The sequence below is a fragment of the Coregonus lavaretus genome (assembly GCF_964263955.1).
Source record: "Coregonus lavaretus genome assembly, chromosome: 5".
In the NCBI taxonomy this organism is placed as follows: Eukaryota; Metazoa; Chordata; class Actinopteri; order Salmoniformes; family Salmonidae; genus Coregonus; species Coregonus lavaretus.
In genome coordinates this window covers 47930363-47942966 of record NC_139992.1, presented here as the reverse complement: position 1 = coordinate 47942966, position 12604 = coordinate 47930363, and the positions used below count along the sequence as shown (strand labels likewise).

General features: G+C 51.1%; 1 protein-coding gene across 1 annotated transcript in view; it reads left to right on the top strand.

Annotated features, from left to right (window-relative positions):
- Positions 1-12604, top strand: part of LOC311129747 (staphylococcal nuclease domain-containing protein 1) — a 241312-nt gene that overhangs the window by 51837 nt on the left and 176871 nt on the right. Inside the window, exons 12-15 of the mRNA XM_084162170.1 lie at positions 70-176; positions 3502-3612; positions 5023-5095; positions 7170-7311. Coding sequence (XP_084018296.1) covers positions 70-176; positions 3502-3612; positions 5023-5095; positions 7170-7311 — 433 coding nt within the window. The remainder of the gene's footprint in view (positions 1-69; positions 177-3501; positions 3613-5022; positions 5096-7169; positions 7312-12604) is intronic.

Genomic DNA, 12604 nt, shown 5'->3' with positions numbered 1-12604 from the left:
AGAGTTGTTGTCTGACATAATTTCCTGTGACATAGCATTGACATCATTTCCTGTGACATGGTGTTTCAGGTGAACGTCACGGTGGACTACATCAGAGCTGCCACCAGCGCCTCAGAGACCAGCACCGTCCCCGCCTTTGCAGAACGCACCTGTGCCACCGTCACCATCGGCGGCATGTGAGTACACCTACCTCGAAACCGACTTTTTCCCCTGCACTGTCGACCTCTGCTAACCCCTAACATGTCTGTGTTGCCCCGTCTGTCACCTCTGTCACCTTGATCATAGGCAGGATGAGTAGACCAGACGAGCGTTTGTCAATCCTGGCTCTGGAAACACCTATAGCAAGTGCAGACTTTTGTTCTAGCCCAGTAGTAACACAGCAGTCAGCTCAAACTTGCTGTATTTCATGGTGCACCATATTTCTCTCCACGTGGCGAGCCAGACCCCTCTACCCGTTTAGCACAAGGCGAGGGAGAGAGGATCAGCAGGGGGGGCTAGCGGGAGATAGCTAGCGCTAGCAGGCTACGTCCTAGATACCACTATCATTGAGCTTGTTAGTATTGGAGTGGGGACTGGTGGAGAGGGTTGTGGAAAAGGCCTGTTTGATTTCCCAAGGACACGTCAACCTCATTTCCTGATACTTTATAAATGCATACAGCCAGGCAGGCTAGGTCATCAGTAAATAAGAGTTTGTTCTTTAAACTGACTTGCACTAATCTGACAACCTGGATGAGTCAAAGCGAAAGATCCACCATGTTGTTTTCACCCATCTCAGTCGTGAGAGCTATGAAAAGAAAACGATATGCTTTTTAAACCTTTATTAAGAGTGTCTAATTTGAAGGCAATTTGCAACACTTAGTGCAACATTTTTGCAGTGTTAGCTGATCTGCCTCCACAGTTACGTTCAGAAGATGCGAAAGTCATTAAAGCCACTGTCATGATGTGATGCTCAATTTGTCTCAATTTATAAAAGGCAGAGAAATGAAACAAAGCGACGATGGGGAAATTACTTGTACTGTTTTTTCTCTTTTTTGTTTTTGACACTCCATCTCAATTGGAGGCAGTTTACTAGCCTCCTACTGTTATTATTCCTTCTGCCTGCCTGTCTCTCTCTGCCTGCCTGCCTGTCTCTCTCTGCCTGCCTGTCTCTCTCTGCCTGCCTGTCTCTCTCTCTGCCTGTCTCTCTCTCTGCCTGCCTCTCTCTCTGCCTGCCTGTCTCTCTCTGCCTGCCTGTCTCTCTCTGCCTGCCTGCCTGTCTCTCTCTGCCTGCCTGCCTGCCTGTCTCTCTCTGCCTGCCTGCCTGCCTGTCTCTCTCTGCCTGCCTGCCTGTCTCTCTCTGCCTGCCTGCCTGTCTCTCTCTGCCTGCCTGCCTGTCTCTCTCTGCCTGCCTGCCTGTCTCTCTCTGCCTGCCTGCCTGTCTCTCTCTGCCTGCCTGCCTGTCTCTCTCTGCCTGCCTGCCTGTCTCTCTCTGCCTGCCTGCCTGTCTCTCTCTGCCTGCCTGCCTGTCTCTCTCTGCCTGCCTGCCTGTCTCTCTCTGCCTGCCTGCCTGTCTCTCTCCCTGCCTGTCTCTCTCTCTGCCTGCCTCTCTCTCTGCCTGCCTGCCTGTCTCTGCCTGCCTGCCTGCCTGTCTCTGCCTGCCTGCCTGCCTGCCTGTCTCTCTCTGCCTGCCTGCCTGCCTGCCTGCCTCTCTCTCTGCCTGCCTGCCTGCCTGCCTGCCTGCCTCTCTCTCTGCCTGCCTGCCTGCCTGCCTGCCTCTCTCTCTGCCTGCCTGCCTGTCTCTCTCTGCCTGCCTGTCTCTCTCTGCCTGCCTGTCTCTCTCTGCCTGCCTGTCTCTCTCTGCCTGCCTGTCTCTCTCTGCCTGCCTGCCTGCCTGCCTCTCTCTCTGCCTGCCTGCCTGCCTGCCTCTCTCTCTGCCTGCCTGCCTGCCTGCCTGACTCTCTCTCTGCCTGCCTGCCTGCCTGTCTCTCTCTGCCTGCCTGCCTGCCTGTCTCTCTCTGCCTGCCTGCCTGCCTGTCTCTCTCTGCCTGCCTGCCTCTCTCTGCCTGCCTGCCTGCCTGTCTCTCTCTGCCTGCCTGCCTGCCTGTCTCTGCCTGTCTCTATCTGCCTGCCTGCCTCTCTCTCTCTGCCTGCCTGCCTCTCTCTCTGCCTGCCTGCCTGTCTCTCTCTGCCTGCCTGCCTGCCTGTCTCTCTCTGCCTGCCTGCCTGCCTGTCTCTCTCTGCCTGCCTGTCTCTCTCTGCCTGCCTGCCTGCCTGTCTCTCTCTGCCTGCCTGCCTGCCTGTCTCTCTCTGCCTCCCTGCCTGCCCGTCTCTCTCTGCCTCCCTGCCTGCCCGTCTCTCTCTGCCTCCCTGCCTGCCTGTCTCTCTCTGCCTCCCTGCCTGCCTGTCTCTCTCTGCCTGCCTGCCTCCCTGCCTGCCTGTCTCTCTCTGCCTGCCTGCCTCCCTGCCTGCCTCTCTCTCTCTGCCTGCCTGCCTGCCTGCCTGCCTCTCTCTCTCTGCCTGCCTGCCTCTCTCTCTCTGCCTGCCTGCCTGCCTGCCTCTCTCTCTCTGCCTGCCTGCCTGCCTGCCTCTCTCTCTCTGCCTGCCTGCCTGTCTCTCTCTGCCTGCCTGCCTGCCTGTCTCTCTCTGCCTGCCTGCCTGCCTCTCTCTCTCTGCCTGCCTGCCTGCCTCTCTGCCTGCCTGCCTGTCTCTCTGCCTGCCTGTCTCTCTCTCTCTGCCTGCCTGCCTGTCTCTCTCTGCCTGCCTGCCTGTCTCTGTCTCGCTGTCTGTCTGTATGTATGTCTGTCTGTCTATCTTTTCCCTCATCCCTCACTCCAGAAAACCTAATAAAAACATTTCACCCACAACGAGGAGCCACCAAACTTTCTCAATTATGGTCTTGGCGTGCCGACAGGCTAACAAAACATGCCAGAGGACACAAACTCATTTCGGAATGACAAGCCTGCACCGAGCACACTCACTACCATCCACTTTAGCTGCTACATGGGCGCCCAAGGGCTCTGAGCTAACTGCGGAGCGCTGACATCGAACTCTTCCGCATTATTTTTCTACTCCGGTCTCTCACCTTCCCCTCTTTCTGTGGTTGTGAAATAACAATGCAGTGTCTGGTTGCTGTGGTTCGAAGGTCTCTCTCACCTCGCCATGTTGCCGGCGCCTTGACTTGTTAGTTAGTTGTTAGTCATTGTCTTTCGCATTTTCCTTTTGCTTTCTTCTGTTGTGTTTCTGGGCTCGTGTTTCTTCAGTGTATCTGGGCTCGTGTTTCTTCAGTGTATCTGGGCTCGTGTTTCTTCAGTGTATCTGGGCTCGTGTTTCTTCAGTGTATCTGGGCTCGTGTTTCTTCAGTGTATCTGGGCTCGTGTTTCTTCAGTGTATCTGGGCTCGTGTTTCTTTTTTGTTTCCTCTCACTCTTTTTCTCTCTGTCTGTTTCTCTCTCGATCTTTCTCTGTTTCTCTCTCTCTCTCCCTCCCTCTTTCCATTTATTAGTTTTTCTTGCTCCCTCCACAGTAACATAGCCGAGGCGTTGGTCAGTAAAGGTTTGGCCACGGTCATCCGCTACAGACAGGACGACGACCAGCGCTCATCCCACTACGACGAGCTACTGGCTGCAGAGGCACGGTAAGCATGGTGCCCCAAAAATGGTTTCTACTGCTGAAAACGCTGAAAACCATTATTAATGACAAACCTGCCCCAAAATGGCTTTGGTGAAAACCCATAATGCTGAAAAGTTATTGATGACTAATACCATGGCAACTGACAAACCCCTGAATAAACCCAATTTCCCCATTTAATTTTTTACTAATTTGTGTGTATTTCCCCTCTTTAGTGATAGTCTGTCATATCATCAGCCTTGTTACCTCAGTCACTTAGGTGAATTATTTAGGCAACACTCTCCATGCTACACTGCATCTAAACTTGACTGATTTAACCAGATTAACTAAACCTGACTGATTTAACCAGATTGACTAAACCTCCCTTTAAATTAAAATGCTTTCTGTCTGACTCATGCAACAATAGTGTATTCCCCCTAGGGACTATGTGTGTGTTTGTGTTGCATCATGGGAAAATATTGAACAACACTGGTCAGAGGTGGCCATTTTTCCCTGTGTCGTAAATCAGCACCTCTACAGGGCCTGGGGCATATTCATTACGCCGATTCTGTTGCAAAACGTTTCTTAAATGGAAGCAAACCGAACAAAACGGGGAAGGACCTACCTGAATTTGTCCAATAGAAACTCTCGTTTAGACTAATGATTACACCCCTGCTCTGATTTTCTCTGACAATATTGGCCCCCGAGTGTCTCTCACACACACACGCATGCACGCACACTAAATCAGGCCTTCTCTTTACACAGGCTCTATGAATATAATTATGTGGATGCGCACCGGGAGATTTAGTACGTGCTTTATTACACTGCTAAAGATGAAGACCTCAGGGTTAGAGGATAGATGGCTACCTACCCTTGGTGTTTGCAAGTGTTTTCCCATGATACCTTTCTCTCATCTTCTGTCTCTCTTTCTGGGCTCCGCAATCTCCTTCTTCCATTTCTTATTCTCCACAGACACACAGACACAGTAGTGAAACACACGTATCACTGACCCACAGATGACACTGACTGCCACAATTTCCATCATCTTCGTCATCATCATCTGTAGCACTCAATCCCTTTCCAGTAGAAATCTGCGCAAGTGGTCATCGCACCAGTGTCAGGGTCAGACAGAAAATGCACTCACTCATCCCCCCCAACCATTACAGTTTCCATTTTAAGGGTATAGATTACACATGTGAATTCCCCCTGCCGCTGATCCTCGTGGTGGTGCCGGGGAGCTTGGAAACTGTATCCCCTCTCTGAGCCGGAATGGTTCTCTGAGTGTTTATTACCCCCAGCTCCATTTCTCCTCTGCTGCTCAAAGGCCTGATGGTTTCTCCTTAACTCGCTGCATGATAGGATGAACCGTAATTGTGGCCACTCTGTCTCACTCTCTCTCGCTCTCTGCCTCGCTCTCTCTGCCTCTGATTGATTACAGGGCAATCAAGAACGGGAAAGGGCTGCATAGCAAGAAGGAGGTCCCCATCCACAGAGTGGCTGATATCTCGGGGGTAAGATGGATTAGTGTGAGAGTGTGGGTGGGGGTGGGAGAGAGAGAAATGTTTGTGGGTCTTTGAGGAATAATTGTTTGTGTTCACTGTTATGTGACTAGGCTTATATGTTGTGTGTTTTTCCCCCTTCAGTCTGTGTGTGTGTGTGTGCGCGCGCGCAATGTTCATACACATTCTCACGTCACCAGGTCCAGTATCCCCAAAACATTTTGGGGACCATCATTCTTCTTGATAATATAATTGCCAAACCTTGACCCACCAGTCTCAATGCCCTCCAGTCTCTCCCAAGCCACTCCCCAGGACAAACCCATAGATTAATCACTCTAAGGAATATCCATAATACGAGTCCCCCCCAGTATTAAAGCAATAAAGGCCCATCTAAATATAGTCCCCTCTGCGTTAATAAAGTCATCTAGGAAGTTGTTTACATGTGCCAGGGGCAGCAGACAGCGTCTCTGCTTATGAAAATTGATTGGGCTGCTCACTAAATGAAGATTAGATTTTACTCTGCGCACTCTCCACACAATCTCTGTGGACCGCGTGCGTTAAAGCACATAAAGGAATGGCGGCTGTACTCCAGTGTGTGTGTATCTTTCTCTGTGTTGTCTGTCTGTACCTGTGTGTGTTGATCTTGCCCAGTCCCCCCTCTAAAGGTGCTCCGTCTCTCTCAGCAGCCCTCTGTGTTTCACTGCAGCCATATTAGAGGGTGATACGACACATCACCATGTCAGCTTGTTTCCCCATCACTCTGAAGACTGACAGCCGCCCAGGAATAGATCCTTGATACCATGCCAATCTGTTGAGGACTTCTGCCAATCAGGGAGAACAAGCGTGCTTGTGTGTGTGTGTGTGTGTGTGTGTGTGTGTGTGTATGTTCCTCCATCTTAAAGTACTGCTCCATCTTGGCTGGAGAGCTGGGCTGTGGAGGCTGTGGTGGCCGGACCAGGCTAATGTAATGAGTATTCTCATAAAAAGCTCAAAATAGCAGCTAACAGCCCACCACCGCCCCCCTCAGCTCTCCGCCTGTGTCACACACACACAGGGATATTACCAAGAGGGATTATGGAAAATACAGTGGATATATTATGGAATATAAGGGGATGTGTGTACAGTATGTATGTATATATACAAAGGTGGGGGGTGCTGAGTGGATATGGCACTGGGACACCTCTCTCTCTCTCTCTCTCTCTCTCTCTCTCTCTCTCTCTCTCTCTGAACCAACACACATTGGTACAGGTTGCGTGAACGCAGTCCTCCCTTCATATTTGCTTCCTTCCCTCCTGACTCCTGCGCCCCAGCCCAGATAGTGTGTGTGTTTCCCTATTCCCATTGCCCACCGTTCTCCATCCTAAGAGTTCATCTGAACAGAGAAATGATCTGTCGTTCAGGGCTAGATTCCTGCCCAGTAACTTGAATCACCACAACAATGTTGACTCTGCAAACCTGAGCAACCTGGTGCTTGATGGAGTAGTTCTACCTTGTCAACAACATATTACCTCATCCTCCTTACCCAGGACATCCATCTGTTTTTCCAGAACACAATCTCTCTTCCTCTACAGACACACACACCCCCACTACATCTAAATCATGAGAGAGGGCTAGTGAGTCACTGCCTTGTTTGTTGTGGCTGCATTGGCCTGCCTGCCTAGCTGTGTATTTATTAATATAACTCTCTCTCTCTGCCATTGATTCGTCAGCCTGTCTGAATAAGCGATGATTTAGCCACGCTTGTAATTCTGGCCTTGGCATACCCATTAAGCCAGTGACTCACCAGAAGGGAGAGAGGGAGATGAGGCCTAGCAATGTCATGGTGAAATCATCGGTCCGTTCACCCCACGCTATGAGCTTCAACCTAGATTTACTAATCTGTACATGAAGTGGATGGACTAAGACTGAGGTGTATGATCCACTATCAGACCATCGAAATGACCATGGAGATCTGCATTTATAGGGTGAAGCTGCTACTCTGAACATGTTTGAGGTGTGAACATCCTTATTTGTTTGTCAGTTCCTCCTACTCACTGTTTCTCTCTCTCTCTCTCTCTCTCTCTCGCTCTCTCGCTCTCTCTCTCAGGAGACACAGAAGGCCAAGCAGTTCCTGCCATTCCTCCAGAGAGCAGGCCGCTCGGAGGCGGTGGTAGAATACGTTTTCAGTGGCTCCCGCCTCAAACTCTACATGCCCAAAGAGACCTGCCTCATCACCTTCCTCCTTGCCGGTAAGTAGTCCCTCCGCGAGGGCCACTAGGCAACTTCCTGGTTTGGCAAACTACATCCTGGCTTAGGTTTCTTCCTGACTGCTTCTTTTAGGTTACTTTCTTCCGCCGTCCTTCCAGTTACACACACATCAAATGTATACGTCACGTACACAGTTTACAGCAGGTAGAAAAGGTGCAGTGAAATGCTTGTGCTAGGAGCTAGCAACAGGGCGACCGTGTCTGTCGGCGCCATCTTGTTGGCTTCCTCCTCAGAGCTTGGAGGGTTATCAGTCTTTTAACTATGTAACCAACCTAACATTGTTTAATAAAAACACTTGGATTTCCTGTGTATCTTGTCTGCTAAACTGGGTTCAGATGGCTGCCTGTTAGTCAGTTTAGCATGAAGATCTAGCATGAGCTGTCCAGAGGCTGCTCACGAGGTGTGATATGCCACCCCCACACAGCTCTGTTCTGACCTCTCAGGGCTTAGCATAGACTAGAAGGGGTGTGTGTGTGTGTGTGTGGACAGTGCGTACATAGATGTGAGATTTTGTGTCTGTGTGTGTACAGTACGTGAGGAGAGGTATATGTGTGTGTGCCAGACATATCAAGCCAGGTGCTCTGTCGCGGCCCCAGCTCAGAGGTCACAGGTCAAGGTGTCCGACAGGGGAGCTAGCGTAGCTCCCAGCTGTTAGCAGTCACTCAGTACGAAGGTCGACAGGGTCCGGTGAAACCGTGCCAGCCGCCCCTGCCCCCCCGACCCCTGGCACCACTGGGATGGCGTTTAGCTGATGTGACCTTTCACCTCATGCTGGCTTTGACCCTACCCCATCACCCCCCCCCCCCCCCACCCCCCCACCCCCTCGCTGGATCCCTGCCAGCGACCTCCCCACTCTGCCTCATCTGCCATTTTGTTCCAAGAAAACAAGCCAGGTGAAGTCCTTCTGGAAAGGTGTTATTTACATTTACGTCATTTAGCAGACGCTCTTATCCAAAGCGACTTACAAATTGGTGCATTCACCTTACAGCCAGTGGGACAACCACTTTACAATGTTTTGTTTTATTTTATTTATTTATTTATTTATTTTTTTGGGGGGGGAGAAGGATTACTTTATCCTATCCCAGGTATTCCTTAAAGAGGTGGGGTTTCAAATGTCTCCGGAAGGTGGTGAGTGACTCCGCTGTCCTGGCGTCGTGAGGGAGCTTGTTCCACCATTGGGGTGCCAGAGCAGCGAACAGTTTTGACTGGGCTGAGCGGGAACTATGCTTCCGCAGAGGTAGGGGAGCCAGCAGGCCAGAGGTGGATGAACGCAGTGCCCTCGTTTGGGTGTAGGGACTGATCTGAGCCTGAAGGTACGGAGGTGCCGTTCCCCTCACAGCTCCGTAGGCAAGCACCATGGTCTTGTAGCAGATGCGAGCTTCAACTGGAAGCCAGTGGAGTGTGCGGAGGAGCGGGGTGACGTGAGAGAACTTGGGAAGGTTGAGCACCAGACGGGCTGCGGCATTCTGGATGAGTTGTAGGGGTTTAATGGCACAGGCAGGGAGCCCAGCCAACAGCGAGTTGCAGTAATCCAGACGGGAGATGACAAGTGCCTGGATTAGGACCTGTGCCGCTTCCTGTGTAAGGCAGGGTCGTACTCTCCGAATGTTGTAGAGCATGAACCTACAGGATCGGGTCACTGCCTTGATGTTAGCGGAGAACGACAGGGTGTTGTCCAGGGTCACGCCAAGGCTCTTCGCACTCTGGGAGGAGGACACAACAGAGTTGTCAACCGTGATGGCGAGATCATGGAACGGGCAGTCCTTCCCCGGGAGGAAGAGCAGCTCCGTCTTGCCGAGGTTCAGCTTGAGGTGGTGATCCGTCATCCATACTGATATGTCTGCCAGACATGCAGAGATGCGATTCGCCACCTGGTTATCAGAAGGGGGAAAGGAGAAGATTAGTTGTGTGTCGTCAGCGTAGCAATGATAGGAGAGGCCATGTGAGGATATGACAGAGCCAAGTGACTTGGTGTATAGCGAGAATAGGAGAGGGCCTAGAACTGAGCCCTGGGGGACACCAGTGGTGAGAGCACGTGGTGCGGAGACAGCTTCTCGTCACGCCACTTGGTAGGAGCGACCGGTCAGGTAGGACGCAATCCAAGAGTGAGTGGCGCCGGAGATGCCCAGCTCGGAGAGGGTGGAGAGGAGGATCTGATGGTTCACAGTATCAAAGGCAGCAGACAGGTCTAGAAGGACAAGAGCAGAGGAGAGAGAGTTAGCTTTAGCAGTGCGGAGAGCCTCTGTGACACAGAGAAGAGCAGTCTCAGTTGAATGACCAGTCTTGAAACCTGACTGGTTTGGATCAAGAAGGTCATTCTGAGAGAGATAGCAAGAGAGTTGGCTAAAGACAGCACGCTCAATAGTTTTGGAGAGAAAAGAAAGAAGGGATACTGGTCTGTAGTTGTTGACATCAGAGGGATCGAGTGTTGGTTTTTTGAGAAGGGGTGCAACTCTCGCTCTCTTGAAGACGGAAGGGACATAGCCAGCGGTCAAGGATGAGTTGATCAGCGAGGTGAGGTAAGGGAGAAGGTCACCGGAGATGGTCTGGAGAAGAGAGGAGGGGATAGGGTCAAGCGGGCAGGTTGTTGGGCGGCCTGCCGTCACAAGTCGCAAGATTTTATCTGGAGAGAGAGGGGAGAAAGAAGTCAAAACATAGGGTAGGGCAGTGTGAGCAGGACCAGCAGTGTCATTTGACTTAACAAACGAGGATCGGATGTCGTCAACCTTCTTTTCAAAATGGTTGACGAAGTCATCCACAGAGAGGGAGGAGGGGGGGGGGGGGATTCAGATTCAGCAGGGAGGAGAATGTGGCAAAGAGCTTCCTAGGGTTAGAGGCGGATGCTTGGAATTTAGAGTGGTAGAAAGTGGCCTTAGCAGCAGAAACAGATGTACAATGTAGAGAGGAGGGAGGGAAAAGATGCCAGGTCTGCAGGGAGTCTAGTTTTCTTCCATTTCTGCTCAGCTGCCCGGAGCTCTGTTCTGTGAGCTCGCAATGAGTCATCAAGCCACGGAGCTGGAGGGGAGGACCGAGCCGGCCGGGAGGATAGGGGACATAGAGAGTCAAAGGATGCAGAAAGGGAGGAGAGGAGGGTTGAGGAGGCAGAATCAGGAGGTTGGAGGGAGAAGGATTGAGCAGAGGGAAGAGATGATAGGATGGAAGAGGAGAGAGTAGCGGGAGAGAGAGAGTGAAGGTTGCGACGGCGCATTTCCATCTGTGTAGGGGCAGAGTGAGTAGTGTTGGAGGAGAGGGAGAGAGAAAAGGATACAAAGTAGTGGTCGGAGACTTGGAGGGGAGTTGCAGTGAGATTAGTAGAAGAACAGCATCTAGTAAAGATGAGGTCAAGCGTATTGCCTGCCTTGTGAGTAGGGGGGGACGGTGAGAGGGTGAGGTCAAAAGAGGAGAGGAGTGGAAAGAAGGAGGCAGAGAGAAATGAGTCAAATGTAGACGTAGGGAGGTTGAAATCCCCCAGAACTGTGAGGGGTGAGCCATCCTCAGGAAAGGAACTTATCAAGGCGTCAAGCTCATTGATGAACTCTCCAAGGGAACCTGGAGGGCGATAGATGACAAGGATATTAAGCTTAAATGGGCTAGTGACTGACAGCATGGAATTCAAATGAGGAGATAGACAGATGGGTCAGGGGAAAAATTGAGAATGTCCACTTGGGAGAGATGAGGATTCCTGTGCCACCACCCCGCTGACCAGATGCTCTCGGGGTATGCGAGAACACATGGTCAGACGAGGAGAGAGCAGCAGGAGTAGCAGTGTTTTCAGTGGTAATCCATGTTTCCGTCAGCGCCAAGAAGTCGAGGGACTGTAGGGTAGCATAGGCTGGGATGAAGTCTGCCTTGTTGGCAGCAGAACGGCAGTTCCAGAGGCTGCCTGAGACCTGGAACTCCACGTGGGTCGTGCGTGCAGGGACCACCAGGTTAGAGAGGCAGCAGCCACGCGGTGTGAGGCGTTTGTGTAGCCTGTGCGGAGAGGAGAGAACAGGGATAGGCAGAGGCATAGTTGACAGGGTGCAGCAGATGGCTACAATAATGCAGAGGAGATCGGAATAAAATGAACTAAACATCTGGGAATGGAGAGAGCGGGGCCTCCCTCACCACAACTCCCAAATATAACTCTCCCAACTTCCACCTCAGAAACTATAATTGTTGTAAACTACAGCGGTTCAATGTTTTCTAGGAATAGACTAACCTAGTTTATTCAGCTAGCTAACTAGGTGCAGTATTATTCCGTGAAAAACGTCCGGGCACCTCGCATAAGACGCCACAGCCAGCTAGCATGCCGGTCTCCAACAGCAGGGTTTAGCGCCAATATTCAGCCACAACAACCACCAGTGTATCAACACAAAAGCAGATTGTTCGTGTCCGTGTCTAACGTTGTGGGTTAGTCCCGACAGCTTGAGCGAGTCCGTCGTCAACTTATTCAGCCAGTTAGTTAGCTAGAATAGTTAGCAAACTAGCTAGCCATTGCTTTCAGACAAAGAAGAACCCCTCCTTTCACGGCACGAACACACAGAGAGAGCCAAACTACCGTTAACTAGTCACCCATGTCCCGAATTCCTTGAGCGACTCGGGCTATCAATATGTAAAAAACAAAACACAAGTGTAGGTTATGACTTACCCCTAGCAGCTACTGTTAGCTAGCCAAGTGCAAAGCTAGCCACTGAATTGACTCAGCCAGTTCGCGTCTGTTCGCTCGGTCGTTCCAGCTATTGTTTACAAGTAGCTATCCAGGTTGCAACAAGCTTGCTAATTTTCAAGCACATTAGCCACTTGCTACCTAACGTTATTCACCCTCCCTAAATCCTAATATGTGAATGAGCGCAAAACTGATTGCAAATCAGGGTCTAAGGCAGGGCTCTCCAACCCTGTTCCTGGAGCGCAACCGTCCTGTAGGTTTTTGCTCCAACCCTAATCTAATGCCCCTGATTCTAGCAATTAGCTGGTTGCTAAGATGAATCAGGTCAGTTACAACTGGGGTTGGAGTGAAAACCTACAGGAGGGTAGTTCTCCAGGAACAGGGTTGCAGAGCCCTGGTCTAGGGAGCAGTTGGGGCATGAGCTGGCCATTTTGTGCCCAGGAAACAAGCAGAGTGACAGTTGCAGGAGAAATATAGGCTACAATATACAGCAGATTGGTTATGGTTGCATTTATGCTTTCTGTCTGGCAGCTCAGCTTTCTGTCTGGCAGCTCTGCTTCTTATCTGGCAGCTCAGGTTGATTTGTACAGTCAATTTAGATCAGAATCAATCGATAGCAGGAATGC